The sequence below is a fragment of the Chelonia mydas genome, chromosome 5 (genome assembly GCF_015237465.2).
Source record: "Chelonia mydas isolate rCheMyd1 chromosome 5, rCheMyd1.pri.v2, whole genome shotgun sequence".
In the NCBI taxonomy this organism is placed as follows: Eukaryota; Metazoa; Chordata; order Testudines; family Cheloniidae; genus Chelonia; species Chelonia mydas.
In genome coordinates this window covers 130662046-130685482 of record NC_051245.2, presented here as the reverse complement: position 1 = coordinate 130685482, position 23437 = coordinate 130662046, and the positions used below count along the sequence as shown (strand labels likewise).

General features: G+C 40.9%; 1 protein-coding gene and 1 long non-coding RNA gene across 4 annotated transcripts in view; one reads left to right on the top strand and one right to left on the bottom strand.

Moving 5' to 3' along the window:
- Window positions 1-23437, bottom strand: part of RAD23B (RAD23 homolog B, nucleotide excision repair protein) — a 56451-nt gene that overhangs the window by 14216 nt on the left and 18798 nt on the right. For 2 of the 3 annotated variants that reach the window (XM_037902357.2, XM_037902358.2), the window contains exons 2-6: window positions 16753-16834; window positions 13550-13629; window positions 11981-12258; window positions 10015-10070; window positions 3772-3899 (exon numbers count right to left, since the gene is read on the bottom strand). In XM_037902357.2, the coding sequence (XP_037758285.1) occupies window positions 3772-3899; window positions 10015-10070; window positions 11981-12258; window positions 13550-13629; window positions 16753-16834 (624 nt within the window). Of the gene's footprint in view, window positions 1-3771; window positions 3900-10014; window positions 10071-11980; window positions 12259-13549; window positions 13630-16752; window positions 16835-23437 lie in introns of those variants that run through there. The other variant, XM_037902359.2, reaches the window with a different exon arrangement.
- Window positions 9199-21875, top strand: LOC122465814. The gene is made up of 3 exons (XR_006290889.1): window positions 9199-9283; window positions 15836-15838; window positions 21862-21875. It is a non-coding gene; the product is annotated as an uncharacterized LOC122465814 (long non-coding RNA).

Here is a 23437-nt window from a genome sequence, read left to right as displayed (position 1 = left end):
CATTTCTTGAGGATAACATCTTGTTTCAGAAGGTGGAGAAATAACTATGGGGCACCCATTTTAGACTTGATTTTGACTAAAGAGAAATCGGTTGTGAATCTGACAGTGCAAGGTAATTTGGCTGAAAGTGAATCATGAAATCGACTTTTTCTTGGCTAAGGAAAGAAAGGAGTGAACAGCTGAATAAGGACAATGGACTTTTAAAAAAGCAGACAAACTCAGAACTGGTAGATAGGGTCCCATGGGAAGAAAATTTAACGGTTTGGGCGTTCAGGAGAGCTGGCAGTTTCTCAAAGAGACAACATTAAAGGCTCAACTATTCTGATCCAAAGCAAAGTAGGAAGAACAGTAAGAGGACAACATGACTGCATTAGGAGTTCTTTAGTAACTTGAAAAATCGAAAGAGGAATCCTACAAAAAGTGGAAACATGGACAAATTGTTACAGGTGAATACAAAATAGCAGCACAAGCATGTTGGGACAAAATCAGAAAGGCAAAAGGCACAAAATGAGTTGCAACTAACAAGGGACAGAGAGGCTATAAGAAGAGGTTCTATAAATCCTCTCTCTTGCTTCTAATGTAAAGTGTAGGTCCACTACTTAGCAGGGAAGGAGAGCTAACAACGGATGACACCAAGAAGGCCGAGGTGTTTAATGCCTATTTTGCTTCAGTCTTCACTAAAAGGGTTAATTGTGACCAGAACGGTTAACTGTTACCACAGTTAATATTTACAACAAGGAAGAAGGAACACAAGCCAGAATAGGGAAAGAACATGTTAAAGAACATTCAAGTAAGTTAGATGTATTCAAGGCAGCAGGGCCTAACGAAATTCATGCTAGTGTATTTAAGGAACGAGCCGAAGCAATCTTGGAACCATTGGCAATTATCTTTGAGAACTCATGGAAGACGGATGTGGTACAAGAGGGAAGGGAAAATACAGTACCTCTATCTTTAAAAAGAGAACATAGGACCTGGGGAATTATAGGTCCGTCAGCCTAACTTTAATACCTAGAAAAATACTGGAACAAAATTATTAAACAATATGTAAGCATCTAGAGGATAAGTAGTAATAGCCAACATGAATTTATCAAGAACAAATCATGCCAAACCAACCCTAATTTCCTTCTTTAACAGGCTTACTGGTCTCCTGGATTGGGCGGGGGGGCGAGTGGGGGGGGAAGAGACCCGACATTTTGATTTTAGTAAGGCTTTTGACAAATATTCTCATAAGCAATCTAGGGAAATGTGATTTAGATTTAAATTACCTAATGATGGGTTCACAACTGGTTGAAAAACTAATCAAAAGAATAATTAGCAATGGTTTGGCATCAAACTGGGATCTAGTGGGGTCCCAACAGGGTTCTGTCCTGGGTCTGGTATTATTCAACATTTTCATTAATGACTCAGACTATGGAGTGGAAAGTGTGCCAATAAAGTTTGCGGATGACACCAAGCTGGGAGGAGTTGCAAGCACTTTGGAGGACAGGACTAAAATTCAAAATTACCTTGACAAATTGAAGAATTGGTCTGAAATCAACAAGATGAAATTCAATAAAGACAAGTGCAAAGTACTACACTTAGGAAGGAAAAAAAATCAAATGCACAAATACAAAATAAGGAATAAATGGCTAGGTGGTAGTGCTGCAGAAACGGATTTGGGGTTACAGTGGATCACAAATTTAATAAGTCAATATGATGTAGTTGTAAAAAAGGCTAATATTTTGGGGAGTATTAACAGGAGCATTGTATGTGAAACACAGGAAGTAGCTGTCCTGTTTTGGGTGCCACAGTTTAAGAACAATGTGGATAAATTGGAGTGAACCCAGAGGAGAGCAACAAAAATTGTAAAAGGTTTAGAAAACCTGATCTACAAGGAAATATTACAAAACTGGGCATGTTTAGTCTTGAGAAAAGACAACTTAGGAGGGACCTGATAAGTCAATGGTGATCAACTGTTCTCAATATCCACTAAAGGCAGGACAAACAAGTAATCAGCTTAATCTGCATCTAGGCAGATTTAGGTTGGAAACTGGGAAAAATTTCTAACTATAAGGCTAATTAAGCATTGGAATAGGTTACCAAGGAAGGTTGTGCAATCCCCATCACTGGAGGTTTTGAATAACAGTCTAGACAGACCCTGTCTAGGTGCAGTTAGTTGGTTCCACCTCAGTGGTGGCACAGGGTGAGGGGGATTGAATTAGTGTTTCTCAATGACTCAAACATGGCAACCTCCTTGCCGGTCCCTGAGATTTCCCTGACACAGTTTAGGAAGGCAGCAAGCTGGTCCCTGGTATCAAAAAGGTCGAGAAACACTGGAGAGGACGATGCCTCAAGGTCCCTTCCAGCCCTACATTTCTATGATTAGCCAGCTCTTTCTCATCAAATCCCAATCCCAGACATACAGGAACTATGCGGAAGTTTACATCATTAAAAAAAATTCTCTTACTGCTGGCTTACTAAACAGCTATGTAAAGAAATTTCTCTATTAGAGACCAACACTGTGAAACCTAGAACATTAATGGGGAGGACTGAGATCTCTTTACATCTGTTATGTAGTGCAATGTTTAGTCCTCACAGTTGAAAGCTTGAAGTCAGTTTCATAAGCGGTTATACACAATTTATGCTGAAAATGAGTCATAAGTAACAAGTGCAGCATTGGCTTAAAACTGTAAGTAGTAACGTGAAGGATTTACATATGAACGATGCCTACGAAAAACTGTTACCAATTTGAAAGCTTCCTAGAAAGTTTGAGTTTTTTTCCTTCCTCAGTCTATAGGAAGTCCTGTTCACACACAATCTGTATATCTCAGCTTCAAAATAAGCCAGAAATTAAGTTCATTAAGCATGAATGGGGAATAGCAAAGGGAAACTGATCTCTGGGATGTGACAGTTTCAAATGAACTCAAATGTAGCCAAAGCTAGAGACACTGGAAATATGCATTAAATAACCAGCTGTCCCACTGAGCTTCCATACCCATTTTCATATTTTTCTTAGTTTCCAGAGCTGCTTGTAACCTATCAGGCTGAGAAACAGAACTGAACGTAACCCAATACAAAAATGGAATGAAGAAGATTTTAACATGAAGTAACATAACAAGATTCACTTGGACTTGTAGCCATTTTCCATTTCCACTCAAGCAAACAGAAGTGCACTGCATTTTTAAAGCCAGTCTTACCACAGACAGGTTGTATCTTGTTCAGCAGATTGATCAATCAACTCCTCTCCAAGTTTAACTACTATTTAAAGAAAAACACTGAAGTCCAGACCCTAAGTTATTATAATACATACAGGATATGCTCCCTAGGTTCTATAGCACGATTTGCACCAAGGATGAACCAACAGCTTTAAGGGCTTAGTCTGTTTTGTGATATTATAACTGCCAATACAAAAAAAACAGTGACTATTATCCTCAATTGGTCACAATAAGAGAACCATTTTTAGTTAATTGATACAGGCAGTATCCAATTGAGACAGGTCACAGCTAATTAAACCACACCACATCAGCTTCCCAATTTTTATACACACCTAGCATATGCAGCCAAATAAATGAGTACAAAATATGGCAATCACAAAATTTAGACGCAGGTATCGCCCTTAAGGCAGTAGGCTCTTGAAAATCCATTTCTCAACCTGCCAGCCCCTCTACTTAAAGCTGCTGTTCCTTTGTGGACTTTTACTCATCTTATCTCTTTTAAGGTTATCAAATCATTCAAAGATTAAATTCTTCTCAAAAGATGGGGAGAAAGTGAGAAGATGAAAAAACAGCTCACCATTAGAAGGTATTCCACTGCTCTGTCAGGATTGTTGAAGCTGGCTCTCAGGGCTGCAATTACTTGCTCTCGCTCGTAGCCCATTGACATGATCTCAGTCACCATATTCTCATAAGACTGACCGGTCACTAGAGGGGCAAAAATAACAGTTTTAAATGCAGTAAAAGGGTGCAAGCAGACTTTGAGAAATACCAAAACTGAGACGTTCACTCAAGAGGAAGTGAAGGAAAGTCACACTAAACTCGCCAAATTCTGCTGATTTCATTTTTCAGTATGTTCAAGTTTTGTATTAAGCAGTCAACAGGATGGCAGAGTTCCTGGGGATAGAGCACAATACAGGCTTCTATGGAAGATTCAGTCTGTTGGTGACACTCCTTGAACTAATAATTCCTCTTCCTCACTCTTCACTAAGGTCAAGGGCATCTTCACAGCTATCTAATATTCAGTTCCTGGCCTAATTTAAAAAGCTTCCTGCAGTTTAAGGCTGGAAATTAATCCAAATAAACCAAAATCTGTGCCAGATTGCTTTGGAAAACCAAATAATGGCTTAACACAACAGCTGGAATGGTCACCAATGGTAAGTATAGACCAACTGACAGTTGGTAACATGGTAAGGAGAGACAGTGAAGGCTGCCTGGACAGCACAGTAAAGCATTGGATGGATCAACCCAAGATGGCAGAGAAGGGAAGTTCTGAAAAGTAACAGAAGGCTTGAAGTGCTGTTTAGTGATGCAACTTGCTTCCCCCCCCCCGCCGAACAGTCAGTGGATAGTGAATTGGGTCCAACAAAATTTTGAGTGTTACATATTTATGGTCCTATCAACTGACACCTTCCTAACTTAATAGATTCTAAGTCCACAAGGCATTCTGATCTTATCTGTCCTCCTGTATGATATGGGCTACAGGACTTCCCTAATTTATTCTTGGATGAACTAGAATATCTTTTAGAAAAATATCTAATCTTGATTTAAAAATCACAGAGATGGAAAAACCACCAAAAGTCTTGGTAAATTGTTCCATGGTTAATTATCCTATTAAAATACTACACTTCATTTCTAGTCTGAGTTTGCCTAGCTTCAAACTTGCAGCCATTGGATCTTGTTTTCTCTGTCTGAGAGATTAGAGAGCAGAGATAAGATTAGTGCCCTTTATCAAATGTCTGTTTCCCATGCAGGTACATACAGACTGATCAAGCTATCCATTAATCTTCTCTTCATTAAAAACTGATTGAGCTCCTGCGGTATCACAGAAAACATAGGCAGCAGCTTGGTGTACAGCCCTCCAAGGCAGGGCTTTCTACACTAGGCTGTTGCCTCCAGAGGTCCCAACACTAAGGTAAAGGGGAAAAGGTGCACACGTGCCCTGCCTCATCATATGTAGCATACTTAAGAATTTTTTAAAGGGAAAAAATTCAGTGTAAGAGCCTAGAAAGTACATTCAGAGACATTACTATTGAATGCAAAAATCAGTCATTTTACTCTAAATGCTTTGCTTCCTTTCTTTAAGAAGAGCACGTTACACAAGTCAAGTAAAGGGCTGATTCTACCTTGAAATGTAACCTGACAACCTTCATGGTGTGGTGAGGGGTTAAGTAAGGCAGAGCTGATCAGTACTAACTGACTCAATGGGACTGTGCATCACTGTTCTAGGTACCAGTGACACAGTCCGGTCACTTCAGTAAGGTTGCTAAAACAATTCACAATTGCAATTACAGCAACCAACAGTTTTGTTTTCTTGTTACTTATCCATATTCTAAATTTGTTAATAGTACTCTAAGAGTACTAAGTAACAATGGAAAAGAATCTCATGGTTTAGGGCTGGCTCCCACTCACCTCCCTCACCAAGCACACTACCTGGGTGCCGCTGCACATGCAGCCCCAAGGAGGGCAGGGGCGGCCTGGGAGCAGGACAGCGAGCAGAGTGGGACCAAGCAACTGCCATGCAGGGACGAGAGCAGCAGAGCTCCTGGCTCAGCACAGCTGGAGGAGAGATGACCTCCAACATCCAGGTAGCCGGGAGCCGCCAGGCTGGGCTGCGTGTGTTTTTCCTCTAAAACCTATATTAAATATCTAACTTAAAAACAGACAAAAATAAAAGCCAACCAAAAACACCTTCATTGAACATCCCATTTTAAAAATTAAGAATTGCAAAGTTTCATGCTAATGGTTTGACAGCCCTGGAGACTGATGTCCTAATTATCCTCAGTCTAGAGCTGGAGAGCCCAATTCTTAGATTAGATGGTAGTTCAGCATCAGCCTTCTCAAACTGAAGTCATTCTACTGCAACAGTCACCAAAGGAGCTAATTATGCAGATTATGTACTCGCATGCCCCTTATGGGCACTGGAGTGCCATCAATAGCACCGCCACAGTTAGGAAACAAGGTGGGCAGTAGTTTGCCTGCAGTGCATCATGTTCCTAGGGCTAGAGTGTTGACAATTGGGGGTGGGGCGCACTAGGGACTTTGGGATAGGGTTTCTCTGACTCAGATTTCTGCACAGTAGTGTGGATGCCAGAGCCCCAGGTTTGAGCATGGGTCAGAAAACTCAACCTGTTAAAATGCAAAGTAGATGTTCAATTCCAGGATTCCCTGACATGCATCAGCTGACTGGAATCCCACCAACCCTAGGCTTACACTGTTGTGTAGACATACTCTATTATCTACAATGAATTTAGGGGGTAAGTGGAGACAACATACATAAGAACCACTGGTTTATCCAAAATAACCTGGTAAACCACGTACAGAGTTGGACTCCCCATGGCATTAGTAATGTCAATTCAATATTAAACAAAAATCAGTTTAATTCTGAGTGACTACCACCTTGACTAAAATGGTCAATACAGGGTCAATAACTTTGGCCCAGGTTTAAAGAAGTGCATGCACAAGTTATTGTGGTTGTGTGTGCATCTGCAATCAGGGATTAACCATTGTCTCTCCTTGGCCTTCCAAGTTTCCAGAAACTTCTTAAAATACAAACTTGTAAAGTAACTGATTTGTGTTTTGAGAAACAGTGTCAGAAAACCAGTGCAAGTACAATTATCTTAATTATCATGCACATTGTAGGGAGAGTGGTCACTTTGGATAGGCTATTACCAGGAGGAGAGTGAGTTTGTGTGTGTATGGGGGTGGGGGGTTGAGAAAACCTGGATTTGTGCTGGAAATGGTCCACCTTGATTATCATGCACATTGTAGGGAGAGTGGTCACTTTGGATAAGCTATTACCAGCAGGAGAGTGAGTTTGTGTGTGTGGTTTTTGGCGGGGGGTGAGAGAACCTGGATTTGTGCAGGAAATGGCCCACCTTAATTATCATACACATTGTGAAGAGAGTGGTCACTTTGGATGGGCTATTACCAGCAGGAGAGTGAATTTGTGTGGGGGGGCGGAGGGTGAGAAAACCTGGATTTGTGCTGGAAATGGCCCAACTTGATGACCACTTTAGATAAGCTATTACCAGCAGGAGAGTGGGGTGGGAGGAGGTATTGTTTCATGGTCTCTGTGTATATAATGTCTTCTGCAGTTTCCACAGTATGCATCCGATGAAGTGAGCTGTAGCTCACGAAAGCTCATGCTCAAATAAATTGGTTAGTCTCTAAGGTGCCACAAGTACTCCTTTTCTTTTATCTTCGGTGAGGTGATCTTAATCTACAAGATCAGCAATTCTTTCTACTGACACATCAATCATTTACTCATACTACAAATCACAAACTAAGACTGGCAAAAACATGCCATAGCGCAAGTGAAGAACACCATCACTTCTGGTCCCTAACCACATTAAACTGGTCACTTTTTTCAAGTGCATTTTGTGACCATCCATGTTATCCAGGTGTAAACTAGACCAATACATGAATGGGGAAAACTAAAGGAAATCTAAAAGAGATAAACGGTCAATTTATTCTAGCTACTGCAGTCATAGAATCATAGAATATCAGGGTTGGAAGGGACCTCAGGAGGTCATCTAGTCCAACCCCCTGCTCAGAGCAGGACCGATCCCCAATTAAATCATCCCAGCCAGGGCTTTGTCAAGCCTGACCTTAAAAACTTCTAAGGAAGGAGATTCCACCACCTCCCTAGGTAACGCATTCCAGTGTTTCACCACTCTCCTAGTGAAAAAGTTTTTCCTAATATCCAACCTAAATCTCCCCCACTGCAACTTGAGACCATTACTCCTTGTTCTGTCATCTGCTACCACTGAGAACAGTCTAGAGCCATCCTCTTTGGAACCCCCTTTCAGGTAGTTGAAAGCAGCTAACAAATCCCCCCTCATTTTTCTCTTCCGTAGACTAAACAATTCCAGTTCCCTCAGCCTCTCCTCATAAGTCATGTGTTCCAGTCCCCTCATCATTTTTGTTGTCCTCCGATGGACTCGTTCCAATTTTTCCCACATACTTCTTGTAGCGTGGGGCCCAAAACTGGACACACTACTCCAGATGAGGCCTCACCAATGTCGAATAGAGGGGAACGATCACGTCCCTCCATCTGCTGGCAATGCCCCTACTTATACACCCCAAAATGCCATTGGCCTTCTTGGCAACAAGGGCACACTGTTGACTCATATCCAGCTTCTCTTCCACTGTAACCCCTAGGTCCTTTTCTGTAGAACTGCTGCCGAGCCATTTGGTCCCTAGTCTGTAGAGGTGCATGGGATTCTTCCGTCCTAAGTGTAGGACTCTGAACTTCATCAGATTTCTTTTGGCCCAATCCTCCCTCTGTATCCTATCCCTACCCTCCAGCGTATCTGCCTCTCCTCCCAGTTTAGAGTCATCTGCAAACTTCCTGAGGGTGTAATCCACACTATCCTCCAGATCATTTATGAAGATATTGAACAAAACCGGCCCCAGGACCAACCCTTGGGGCACTCCACTTGATACCAGCTGCCAACTAGACATGGAGCCATTGATCACTACCCACCGAGCCCGACAATCTAGCCAGCTTTCTATCCACCTTATAGTCCATTCATCCAGCCCATAATTCTTTAACTTGCTGGCAAGAATACTGTGGGAGTCCGCACAGGCTAAGATGAAGGAGCAAATCTAAATATTAGCAATTTATGCATCTATAGTCAACAGCAAACCATGCACTCAAATTTGATTTCTGCAGTCACTCCTAAGTAGTGTTAAAGCAGGCTTGTGACTGGTACTCTAGGATCCACTTTTTTGTTTTAACAATCCATCAGTACCTCATTCATATTCAGTTGTGGATATTCTAACCTGCAGTGAAACTTGGACTGCTTCAGTGAAAAAGGAGTAAACAGTCAGCTAACTTACACAGTGAGAAAGACTGACAGATGTGCCATCCATCCTTGTAGCACATGACGGGGGAGCAGCAGGTTTATTCAAGTGGAGAGAGAAAGACCTCTCCATAGAAAGTAATCTCTTTACTGGACAGACTGTGGAACTAAAATGTCCTTCCATAAAATCCTCTCTGGGATGTACTACGGCCCAGAGGCCAAAAGTTAAAGACAAGACTGAGTCAGGATACCTGGGTTCTAGATCCAGCTCTGCTAATGTGATGTGTGATTCTCGGGCAAGTCATTTCTTTTCTAAGTCAGTTTCCACATTTAAAAAAATGTGAGTTTATGCCCACTCACCTTTGTGAAGAGTCTTATGAGTTATGGATAACAAGAATTGCATGTGCTATAAATGAAGACCAGCAACTCACTTCACAGGTCACTGCACTGTCTCTAGAGATAATTACTGCCAGAGACCATTTGTGACCAGAACTGCATTCAAACTAGTGACCCTAAATTCACTAAGTGCACATGCTATATAGTACTGTCAAAGTTGAAATGGTTGTTTCAATTATGTGAACATAATGGCTGAGGGTGGAAGTCAGAGGAGGGCATGTACACACATTGGTTGTGTTTACTGGCCACAACATAAAACAAAAACACACACCAAACTCAGCATTCCATCCGAACCAATTCAAGTTGAATCACTGGGAAAGAGTAAAAGAAATCTGGAAGAACCAGAAAGGCTGTTATAAGTTTGTTTTCCCATCTTTATACAACACATCTTTGTATATAAGTTAAAATAACCTCTGTACTAAAGGGAGAAGAATGCTTACATGAGGTTGATTTTACCACATTTACTTCTGTTCTTTGGGAACAGTGTTTGGATTATAATCTTGAGGATAAAAGGTATAGTAGAGGAGAGAAGGCAAACAACTTATCTGTTAACCCACCATTTATTTTGGCTGCAATGAAACAAGGTTTAAGTGCAAGCTAAAGTTTAGATAAACACTTACCAAGTGCACTTGTAGCATCCTCAAAAAGGTTGGATCGAGAAGTATCACCTGATGTACTGCAAGATAAACCAAGATCTCAAATATACGAGTTTGGAACACATAATTGGTAAATAGAAGCAGCATCTGTAACTCTATGTTATTTCCTAAAGGAGCTAAGGGTGTTTAAGACCCGGTATGAAGCCAGAATTTACATACTTCTGTACTCTACGTAAATGTTACTGTTTTTAACCCTTACTCTTGCTGACTCCCATCAAGAATATCTATATTTGGAATACCGTTTATCCATTCAAGAGCTGACACCTGCTTACCTAAGCAATACCTTCAGGGCTGGGAGAAAAGGAAGGGTAAAACGGGATTTTCGTAAGTGCTCAGCGTTTGCCTAACTGCTCCCACAGAGGTCAACAGTAAAACTGACATTGAATTCAGTGGGAGCCGAGTTGGGCCAAGGCAGAGCACTTTTAAAAATCTCTCAGTATTGCCCCTTGAAGGACAACTGATCAAGACCATTCCCTTTAAAATTCCTGTGACAGATGAAGACCTTTGTTCCCACAGTTTGTCTGAATCCACTTCCAAAAAGGCAACCATTCAGAAAACACTGTTTAAATGGATGTGAATTTTTCTACATATAAAGAAAAATGTTCTGGAAAGAGTACCACACTATCATTTGACACGGACAAGATTTACCAGAGCTAGAAATGCTACGAAGCGAGGGGAGGTCTGTTTTTACTAGTCAATGCCAGGGAAATCCACATCCATACTCCAGAGGACAGTTATTTAAGAAACAGTTTGAGCTATTTGGGTTGATGGTAAAACCTCCTTCCACGATCTAGCAAGATTTTAAAAAGAAGATTCTATTTCCATTACTACACTCTTCCTATCTCTAATTCAGAGTTGGCATTTACACCAAGACTTATTTTATATTCAGCCTGAAGTTTTATTTGTGGCCTTCCTCTTTTCTCTCCAACAGTTTCTATGCCATCTTTGAATCACCTGCTCCCCTACCAGTCCACAACATCACTTGAGTGAATTTTAATATTTACAATCCAGAAGTGTATTTAACTAAGTGCATTTTACTCACTTGTATCAGTCCATATATGAAGTCATTCAATAACCAAGAACTCTCTCTCTTCAGACCCGTTTGTGTGTTTGAGGTATTTGTTAACTACCATCTTCAAAATGAATAGGGAAGGGCAAACAAGAGCTAGACAAGAGGTTCTCAACCTCTGAACTCCCCAGAACGCAAATGTCAAATGCAATTTGTCACAACCCACCCAACTCCCATAGACCTTTGCAGCTGGGTCAAGGATTGCTTTTATTATGAATATTTTCCAATAGTGGTAAGATGCAGCTCATTTATTAACCCTTTGGGAGAATAAGTCAATCTTTTGGAATCTGTTTAGCAAAGGTGAGAATGATAGATTCCTTATAAAATTATTCTTTCCAGAAACTATGTGAGATTCTGGTCACAGTAAGAACTTAACAACAGGTCTAGTGCATCTGACTAAGATGTTTCAAAACACGGTTTTGAGCTTCTGGAGGGCAATTCATTTAAGTCCAGAATGGCTTTACAGACATTAATTCACTATGGATCAGGAAATACCCCAGGAAACAGGAAAGTATGCTGAGCTTAGATGGGAAAACAGAGTCACAGTAATTCTGCAACACACACAAGGTCAGAGATGTCTGTGACAAAGCCAGAAATAGAACCTGGATTTCTCAAACCCACAGGGCTCGGATTCAATCGTAAGACCGTCCTTTCCCTAAAAAAAGGTAGTGCACTCTGCAAAGCTTCACACCGGCCAGACAGCCATATACACACTATTGTAATGGAGAAAAATAATTAGCCATCTTTTCATTCCGCGTCCCACTTTACTGGCAGATTCAATTTAAATCAAAGCTAAACGAAAGAATAATGGCCAATTTCACATAGAATGGTTTCAACAGTTTCCAAGTGGCCCATTCATACCTGTCAATTGATGTTGGGCTGATAGCAGCTGTTGCCTCAATGGGCTTCTCTGCTGGTTTCTCTTCTTTAGTGGCACTTACAGGTGCAGGTTCACAAGCCACTGCAGCTGGTGTTGGAGGGGCAGGGGCAGGGGCAGGGGCTGGGGCTGGAGCAGGGACTGGTAGAGAGGCTGGTGCAGGGGCTGCAGCAGCCGTTGTAGTAGAACTAACAGTAGTAGTGGTAGCATTTGATTGCTGTGTTGTAGCTGGTGATGGTGTTGGAGCAGCTGCTGCTTTGGGCTACAAAAACAATGAAATAGAATTAAGATAGCACATTCCTGCCCTAAGTATGCTCTGCAAGGACCAGTTATGGTTCAGATAGTAACTTGCGAATTCAAACTCTCCATTTAGTGGATTTTATAAAAGACACTTAAAAATATGAAGGTGAATAATTGAAAAACCTAAATTTACAACATCTTAAGTGTCTAAAGATACACATTTTTAAAGGCCAGAATTTTGCAATCAGAACTGATTTATTGAATACATAATTACAACATCCAGTACTATGTTAGACGCTTCATGTTTTGCTTCATAACCAAGTACATTCAAATCCAAATATATTAAAAGAATGCCTACTCATTTTTATAAGATGTACATTTCATAAATATTCTATACGCAAAAATGTTTATAGTGGAAATTCTTTAAGATAATCATCAGCAAATTCTTGACGAGTGTAGAGAGTGCAAGGTCTGACCACACAAATTTGAAAAAAGGTGATAAAATGAAAATATGACATTTAACTGTTAATTTGTTGGAAGGTAAGGTACCAAGAGTTAAGATTAGACGTGAATCGTTAATATTAACCTTAACCCACTACCAGTATGCCTACATGTCATGCAGTGTCTTCAATATAAATTAGTTAGCAATATGTGACAGGTTTCTATTACAAACATGATGGTTTCTACAATTCTCTCTTCCCTACCACTCACCACTTGAAACATGTAAAACTTATTTACATTCATTAAGTCCTCATACATGGTCCCCTCTAATTTGCCACAGCTGTCAAAATTCACAGCTCATGTCACAAATCATGTTTTTTCCTGGTTTAAACTGTTGAAGTTGACACAAAGGACCACAGGTCATGAGTTCTGAAAGGCAGCCACTAGAAACTTTGGAAGTTCTGAACCTGAGGATTTAATACTGGTCTTCCTTCTTTGGTGAATGAACTCATGAACAGGAGGACAAGAATGTAATCCAAGTAGGCAGAATGAAAAAAGGGGAGATTGTAAGAAAGGGTGAACGGTAAAATTCAGACTCCACTTATCAGCCAGGAGCCATCAAAATTTTGTTGGAGATTTTTGCATTCTACTATTGGTGTTCATTATTACATACAGCAACATTTACGCACAGTGGAGTGGATAAAGGACAAAGTTTCAACTCTGAATCTCTCTCACGCGCGCTCACAGACTCTTCATGAATAACATAACTCTCAGATAACTTAAATAGACTTTAGTGGTTCTGTAATACTGAGAACCACAGTAAGAACTCTTTACAAAATGGATGTGATTTTGATGAGAAAATTGCAACTTACTTTTGTTACCATAACCACCACAAAGTTCTTCTCATCGATTTTGTATTCTTTAAGAGCAGTATCATCATTAAGGATTTTACCTAGCAAGTTCAATATGAAAGTTATCGAGCAGTCATTTAACAGTTTGTTAGCTCATCTTAATATTCCATTAGTGCAAACAGTATCAAGTACCTAAAAAATAGCTTTATGCAGACACTTGAATATGCATAAGCCAAAGAAGAATGTTTTACCCCTAAGCTCTGTCTGCAGAGCTTCCAAATAAAATTTTCCTGCTGTGTCCTTCTATAGCACAAGTTATTTGAAGCCAGTTCTGACTATTCCGACAGAACATTTTCAGCACAACACCAGCAGTGTCAAATATTCTCCATAATATTGAAAACAGGATCATCATCTCAAGGAAAAGGTTTTGTTCACCCTTTCTCAAAATTCATCTTTTCAAACAGTAGAAGGAAGACTTCTGTGTATCAATAATAAATTTCAATCAAATAATTTAAATTTGCCTATAGTGCTTAAGAGAAAGGAAAAAATTTCAATATCCTCCACGCTTTATATCCCTACTGCATGGTTGTGACTTGGTTAGCCTTTCAGAGCCAGCAACTGATCAGCATAAAAGTTTCTGCATGAGGCAAGCTTGTGACTCTGCAATTTTGCCAATTTAAACTTAGGAGACTCAAATACTGGCTTTATGTGAAACAGGCTTAACCTTTTTTCCATCCTGTCTTGCAAAAAGATGAAGGTAGAGACAAGACAAAAAACAGTCGTGCCTTTCTAACGTGCACCACCATTGTTGATTAGCATCTTTTGTTATTAAGCAGAAGATGGTCAAGTATACTTAAGTTCACCTATACCAGTTTGGTTTAAAACTTCATCATCCAAAACATAAATATCCTGTAAAAGTAGTCTCAGTTATACCATCACTATAGAACTCTAGTCTGAGAAATTAGGTGAGAGAAGGTTAGAGAATACTATCCTACTATAAAACTGAGCAATAGTCTCAGTTCTAACAGTCAGGTTTCCTGCAAAGGCAGCAAGTCTTGAGAAAGGGTTGGGACTAACATACATATGCACTTTTACAACTGATCCCATTCCCACATTAGTGGGGTTTAAAACAATATGCTGCCTCAGCTGTAGTTAATAGAATATTTCCTTGGCCCTGTGGTGTAGGAAGTCTGGGCAACCGAGGATATGAACAGAAGTGTGTCACACTCAGATGGCTCCACCTGGGAGTTGAAGGTAGACTTGAGTCCTAAATGGTTTGGTCATTTGAACACCAAAGGTGAAATGTGGATGCAGTGTCTGAATGGCCAACGTTTGCATTGGTCTATTTGCCCACTGAGGATCCCTTAAGGCTTGTCTACATTACCCACAGGATCGATGGGCAGCGATCGATCCAGCTGGGGGAGTCGATTTATTTGGTCTAGTCTAGACATGATAAATCAACCGCCGAGCGCTCTCCTGTCGACTCCAGTACCCCACCGGAGTGAGAGGCACAGGCAGAGTCAATGGGGGAGCATCAGCTGTCGACTCACCGCAGTGAAGACACTGCGGTGAGTAGATCTAAGTACGTCGACTTCAGTTATGTTATTCACGTAGCTGAAGTTGTGTAACTTAGATCGATCCCCCCCGCAGTGTAGACCGGGCCTTATGTATCTTGTAAGCTGTGTGGGAAAGGAACTACCACCGTGTGTATGCACCGGACTCTGCACCACACCCCCAAAAATACTGTGTTAAAGTCTCCAGGGACTACTGTAGTATAAATACAAAACAACAAAGTTATCCTCACCTTTGAGCAGTTTACTGTTTAAAGCAAACCACAACAATTCCACCAGGTTGAACCAAAGCCTAGCACAGTGCTTTAAAAAAAAAAAAAAAAAAAGCCAAAATAGGCCCTCCCCATTCACCTTCCTGAGAAAGGATTTTATGCCATGCTTGACATAACCAATGACACCAATACCTTACTTCTAAATTTAAAAATAAAAAAATCTTTGAGCAATAATGGTGCAAGCTAGGATTATGGAAACACGAGTCTTGACTCCTTAGTTTAGACTTTAAATCTGTATCTTATTCCCCATCGTCCCTACACAATTTTATTTGGATTAGACAATTTGCACAGTGCTGCCAAAGAGGCATAAGAATTCGAGAATTTCAAAAGTGCAGCTACTTGTGTTAAGTTTAACTTGTGTTAAATCTTGCACCCTGCTTTAGCAGGATTTTTCAGCCCCATAACCAACAGAAGCTTCAGAATTTCATGCAATTTTAAATACATGCATAAGACATTTTATGAAGAAAGTTTTCTAGTTAATATATTTAGAAATCCATCTTTATGGACTGAAGTCAGTAAGAACAAATCAGGCAAGACAAGTCCATTTCACTATCCTGGGGACTTTCCTGCCTGTTTGTTATTGGTCTGCCTGACTTAAACCCTCCAGGACCAGAGATGTGAAGAGAATCCAGAATAGCTGCCTTAACTGTCTCTCCACTTATTTCAAATGTGGGGTTTCCAAGTTTAATCTTAATTTTCTATTTCCTTTTTTATTTATGCTAAACTTGTGTTTTTTCTCTTAAGTTACTGACATTTGCACTCAGCCTTAACTCCAATTAAAGGACTTTTTTTGCCTCTGAAGGAGAACAGTTGTTCTGAGTTCCAGAAATCCCACCTTGATGTGTTGGGGAGAGGTCAAGACAGCTGCTTCCCGTATGTTAAGAATATCAATAAGGCTTTTTTGGGGGAAGAAGAAATCTGTGGGAATATTTTGGTCCTTGAGATAAGAGTCCTCTGAACTCAGAAATGAAACTACGAGGAGAGTGGATTCAGACATTTTAAAGCCAAAAGGGACCATTATGCAAGAGGTCAGAAGATGGTTGTTACACAGCCATTGGATTTCACCAAGCGATTCTGGCATCAAGTATTAAGAATATGATTTTAAGCCCTAATGTCTATCTGCCATGGCCAGTTTCTCATTGGTATATACTTACTGTTTCTACGGGATTGTTCATGATGCACCAGGAAAACTACTACTGAGAGCTGATCCCAAAATACAAAGAACTCCCTCTACTGATGAGACAGCTTGTTTTGGTTTTTAGTACTTCTAAGGGCTAAACAAAATCCTAATTCTTGGAATAGGGGGATATTGATTAAGAGATCAATGAAAAGCAGAAAGTTTGTCAGTTTCAGATGTAATCTTTACTTTAGAAGATGTTACCTGCATAAATTAGTTTTTGGCCAGCTACTGGAAAAGCATCCTTCCCTTTTTCTGATTCAATCTTCTCTTTCAGCGCCTTCACCTAAAGCACATAATTCTTGTTAGAGGAAAACAGATTCACACGTCAAATCCCGCTAACACTGTGTTTGTTTCAACAGAACAGCAGATACAAATAGATAAAGTGTATTTCAATCCCACATTTGGAACATTATGTCACAAAAGTCAAATTCCCAAAGAGCTTTCCTTCCAGCCCCCGATTGGAGAAATATTGTTCAAGGAATTTTCTACGAAATCAAATTAGAGTTACAATCCAGTGTCACATTACAATTACTCCCCTGACAAATATGAAATACAGATCTAGAATTCAGTGAAAAGTGAAGATGAGATTTGACACAAAGTGCTCATTAAAGAAATGAGGTATCAAGCCTAGTGGCCCTTCCTTAAAGCACTTGCTCAGAATACATGGGGCAAGCACAGAGTAGATAAGAGATTTTTATTTATTTATTTTTTTAAAGTGTTTTTCAACAGAATCATGGTCTCTATCTATAAATTCAGTTGCACAGTCTAACCACGGTAGTCACAAGTGACCTGCTAGAGCAGGGGTTCTCAAACTTCACAGCACCGCAATCCCCTTCTGACAACAAAAATTACTACATGACCCCAGGAGGAAGGACCAAAGCCTGAGCCCACCCAAGCCCAGGATGGGGGGCCAAAGGCAAAGCCCAAGGGCTTAAGCCCCAGTTGGGGGACCTATAACCTGAACACCACCGCCCTGCGCAGTGGGGCTTGGGCTTTGGCCCAGCATGGTAGGGTTCAGGCTTGGGCCCCGGGCCCCAGCAAGTCTAACTCCAGCTCTGGCAACCCCATTAAAATGGGGTTGTAACAAACTTTGGGGTCCTGACCCACAGTTTGGGAACTGCTGTGCTAGACCACTGTGGGGGGCAAGTTGTCCAGTTTTGCTGCTGAAGTTAGATGACTATATTCTGGCAGTAATGTGCAAAAGGATCACTAAAGACTGTTCAGAATACATAATTAAAGAAATGCTTTTATACTAATGCACTTAGAATGTTAAATATAAACACTCAAATGAAGTGTACCGGAAGCATTTTACATTTGTTGTATTTATCCCTTGACAGTTCACAAGAACCGTGACAGCTTTCAAACAGACCATCTGAAAGTCATATGCATGCATCCACAAACTAACCTATCTTCTAGAGGATTTCCATACCTGTTTTTCAAAAGTATACAACACAAGCTGGTGCATGGTCAGTAAAACAGACACTGAGGTTGAAAAGTGCATGACACACTTAACCCAGAAGACTATGCTTACTAACCAAAGCAAAAGATAAATTGTGATATTAGCATACAAGTCAATACTACTTGTGCCCTGTGTAGCTGCTACATGATCAATATTGTTCAATGTTAAAATGCAGCTCACTAAGGCGAGCCCAATAGCAGAAATATACTCAAATGCTTGCTATTCAATATCTGATAGATTTGTTAACTTGGGTATTACAAAAAGCTGTCAAGTTATGTCACTTAACACTGGTGAAATTGGTCAAATATTTGCGCTTACACTTTTCTTATATCTTTCCTGGCATCACTTTGTTACGTAGTTCATCCTTCTCCCTCTCCAGTTCCCTACCCCGCACCTAACGACTTTGCTTCTTCCATCTTTTTTCGGCTACATTATACATTTTACACACTTACAGTATTTTAACTTTCTCCCATCAGCCTCTCCCCACAGTGCTTAGAAATGAGAACCCACTGTCCAAAGGAAACTCAAATGAGTAGTCACATCTTCTTCCTTTTCCAGCAGCTGGGGAGAAGACTGTGCTGATATTCCCATTAGATATGCTGCCCTGGGACCTATCAGCAGCTCTCTCATATCAGCCTCCTAGCTAATCAGTTGTATTTCTATTGGAAAACTAGCCAGGCTCTTGAGTTTGGATCTGTTACAACTCCATGACCTCTACATGGCTTTACCATGGACAGGATTTTCTTTGTTTATAAAGGGCACTCTATTCCCCTCTGAATTTTTCCTACAATACTACTGACTTGCTGGCAAGATGCATTATATTTACTTTAAATAATAAAATGCCAGTTTTATCCAGTGTTTACTCCAAAAAGACTTTACATGCAGTCTACAAAACTATGACTGTTCAGATGTGAATTCTTCCTATACTACTTCTTGAGGTTGAAGGTCATTCACCTTGCTTTTTGAAATGTTAACTTAGGCTGTGTCTAAGCTATGTCTATACTGCCACTTTTGGCACTAAAACTTTAGTCATTCAGAGATGTGAAAAAACACCCCCAAGTGACAAAAGTTTTAGTATAGACAGCGCATTATCGCCCCCCTAGTTCGGGGTGGTTATTTTTTATTTCCGGGAGATCTCTCCCCCGGCCATAAAGCATGACTACAATGGCCACGTTGCAACGCTGTAACATGGGCAGTTTAGTCATACCCTAAGTCTGTGTCATTTGTTACCACAACAAACAAACCTGTAAATGTGATCTGTAAGCAAGTTTGATAAAGTTTTAGGGACTTCACTGGCTAAGACTAAAAGCTGTCATTAGCAGCTGAACTAATCAGAACTTGGCTGATCGTTGTCACTCTCAAACTCAGCCACCACATTCAGTTGCCCTGTCATTTGACCATGCTATTTCATCTTTTGGGCTTGCCTACACTGACAATTAACAGCACTGCAATTTTCTCGCTTGGGGGAGCGAAAGAACACCCCCCTGAGCGCAGCAAGGTGCGGCGCTGTAAAGCGCCAGTGTAAACAGTGTCTCAGCACTGTAAGCCACACTCCCAGCGCTGAGAGCTACGCCCCTTGTTGAGGTGGGTTTTTTAGCGCACCGGGAGAGCTCTCTCCCAGCGCTGCACCACGACCACACAAGGCACATTAAAGTGCTGCCGTGGCAGTGCTTTAGTGTTGCCAGCATACACTAGCCCTTACATGTTTAACACCCTTTTGTAAGGGTGTTGTAGATTTTGTTCCCTTCCTCTGGGAGACTAAGGGCCTGGCTACACTTGCAGATGTAGAGCGCTGAGAGTTAACCCAGCCCTCAGAGAGCGCAGCAGGGAAAGCGCTGCAGTGTGTCCACATCTGTCTTGTCAGTTCAGACAGCAGCAGACCCCCCTCCCTCTCTCACACTCACAGCAGCAGCATTCCACAGTAATGGTTTGCTTTGTCCCAGAGCAGATAAGCAGCCGGCTGTCAGAAATGGAGCTTTGAAAGGGCATATCTGCATTCCTACAGCCGATTACAAAACAATGACAAGAGTGGCCACTTGATTTAAGGGGATTATGGGAGGTTTCCAGAGGCTGATCAGAGCGCAGTAACGCAACACCTCGCTGACACGGACACTGGGGCATTTCAGCCGAGGCGCAGCAAGTGTTATGCTTCTGATGGAGGTGGATTACCAGGAGCGCTCCAGCTGCAGAGTCCAGGCACCTTGCCAGTGTGGACAGGTCCAAGTGCCTTGCCAGTGTGGACGGGTCATGTGTTAGGGCGCCCGGGACTGCTTTAATGCGCTCTAACTTGCAAGTGTAGCCAAGCCTTAAGACTAAGCTAAGTCTACAATGGTGTGGCTGTTGTAAGGTGCACAGTGCAGATGCTCTGCCACTGGGAGACAGCTCTCCCGGTGACAAAATAAAACCACCCCCACTGAGGGACGGTTGCTTTGTTGACAGGAGAGTGGCTCCTGCTGATGAAGCACTATCCACACCCACCGGTTTTCCGTCATTAAAACTTTTGTCATTCAGTGGGGGTGGGGGGTTTCCACACCCCTGAGCAATAAAAGTTTTAACAATGGAAGTTCAAGCGTGGTCAAAGCCTAGATCAATGTGCTAATTGTGGTCACCAATAAGAGCAATAGATAGGGTTGTTGTCCTACTAAAATTTCAGCTAATGACTTGAAGAATACTGAGTTGAAAATAATCTACTAGAGTTCAAAAAGGTGGTGTTTAAAAAAATATTGGAGATACCTAAAAAACTACCTACCTAACAAAACTACATAGGATGCAGGGCCAAACCACACTCTTCTACACCAGATCACTGATATACTTTTGACTAGACTGAGCCAGAAGATATAAAATTAAAGTGTTCCACAACTGGTTTATAAGAAGTAAATTGACGGTAAATTGAAAAAAGCTATAAGAGATGTGTCATTACAATACAATACAATACCAGTCTTGATCTGCTCTTCCAAACGGTCTTCAAACTTAGGACTTGTCTACACAGGGAAATCTAGGAAGAAGTTCATCAAAGTTAACTAGAAGCGTGAATTTGAAGTGAATTAGTTAAACTTCATTAAATACATGTGAACACCCTCATTCAGAATAAAATTGGCCTTAATTTGGTTTAGCTGAATTTACTTCCGAAGACAAATTAAGGCCACTAATTCTGAACTATTTAATGCAGTTTAACTAATCCACTTTAAATTCACACCTTCAAATTCAGATTAATCTTCCAGAACACCCCTGTGTAGACAAGCCTATAGTTGTCCATCAGTTTAAAAACAAGGCATATATTAATTTCATAGAATATCAGGGTTTGAAGGGACCTCAGGAGGTTATCTAGTCCAACCCCCTGCTCAAAGCAGGACCAACACCAACTAAATCATCCCAGCCAGGGCTTTGTCAAGCCTGACCTTAAAAACTTCTAAGGAAGGAGATTCCACCACCTCCCTAAGTAACGCATTCCAGTGCTTCACCACCCTCCTAGTGAAAAAGTTTTTCTTAATATCCAACCTAAACCTCCCCCATTGCAACTTGAGACCATTACTCTTTGTTCTGTCATCACTGAAAACAGTTCCACTGAAAACAGTCTAGATCCATCCTCTCTGGAACATTTCTGACATTGTGGGCCAGATTATCCTCAATCATGCTTGTGCAACTCCACTGATGTCAATGGGGATGCATGGGTGTAACTGAAGGTCAAATTAAGTCATAAATTAAGAGAATTTCTATTGACCAGCTGAATTTATTACCGTTTTATGCAATACTCAAGTTGCTTCCAAAACAGCAATTTCTAAAAATATACACTTATTTTTGATAAACCTAAAGAATCTCAATCACACCCTAAAGAAATACATTTACTTAAGAAGAAAAGGAGAACTTGTGGCACCTTAGAGACTAACCAACTTATTTGAGCATAAGCTTTCGTGAGCTACAGCTCATTTCATCGGCTGTTACTCTGAAACATTTACTTCAGTTTAAAGTGGTTGTTTCTCAGAAAAATAATCAGAATGAGAAGTTTTTCTGCTGTTACCAAGTCAGTACAGGTGTAATCTGTCACAAAATGCATTCAGTACAGATACCAACAGACTTCTGCTACTAGAAACAGAAGTAAATTCCTTAAGACATTCAAGCTATAATTAGTTTCTGCAACTGTAAACTCCTCTGGTCTTTTGGACTATCCAGCCAAGACTCTCCTCACCTGCAGAGGGTTTATGAGTAATGCTAGACCTGTGTTATGGTTGCCACTGATTCTATAATAATGTTTAATTATTTATGACTCAATTTTATATTAAGCCATTTGATCACAAAAATATTAAGCAACTCAAGTTTCACTAAGAGGTACAAAGTTAAATCTTTGAGTAGAGATGAGACAAACAGACCAGTTGCTCAGCAGTACCACCAGATTAGGGGACAAAGTGAAAACTTGTACATTTGAAAAAGCAAGCAATGTTAAAGAGGCAGAAGGACAACTAAAGAAACATCCATAACCTTACGACCACTGTTCTCAAAGCACACACCAACCAGGCAGACATCCAACCTGCTGAGTAAGCATTCTATATAACCCCTTTTCAAAGAGCAAAGCTTGACTCCACCCAACCTAGCAGTCAAATACAGCTATCAACTCTGAGGACTAGGAAGCGTTGGGGGGGGGGGGGGTGACTTTTTCACATCCATGAATGCAGTAGCTGTGTCAACTTAAAAGTTAAGTGTAGGGCAGGCCTTACACAAGTTATATCAAAGCTAACTGATTTCATTCAACTAGGGAAGTTTAAAAGGGACTGTAGCAAGATAGCTATTGGCCTCTTCCACAGCTGATAGCTCTTACGATTAGACAGAAGAGTCATGCAGACTGAGGGGGTTCCCCTCACACATACCACTGATTAAGACAGAACCTATAGCATAAAGAAAAGAAGGACTTGTGGCACCTTAGAGACTAACCAATTTATTTGAGCATAAGCTTTCGTGAGCTACAGCTCACTTCATCGGATGAAGTGAGCTGCAGCTCACAAAAGCTTATGCTCAAATAAATTGGTTAGTCTCTAAGGTGCCACAAGTCCTTCTTTTCTTTTTGCGAATACAGACTAACACGGCTGTTACTCTGAAACCTATAGCATGTAATAGCCCTTGAATCCATCCCCAACTGGGGATGAAGTAATAGTATGGGAATTCTTCCAATCAGCAAATTTAAACATCCTGAGAAACTGGATTTTGACGCTTTTGAAAGAAGCAACAAATCTTATATTTAGTGCATGGCTGGCTTTTCCTCAGCTCTAATGGTCTAGTGACTTCATTATAGAGTAAGCAAAGGATTCTCCACATTAGCTCCACAGCCTCTGCTTAAACCAAAACCCATCAGAGAAAAAAAACTTGCAGAGAGCAGCAAAGGGCGTTGGGAGACACACCCAGACCCCTCCTGACAAGGGTGACAAGATTAAGACA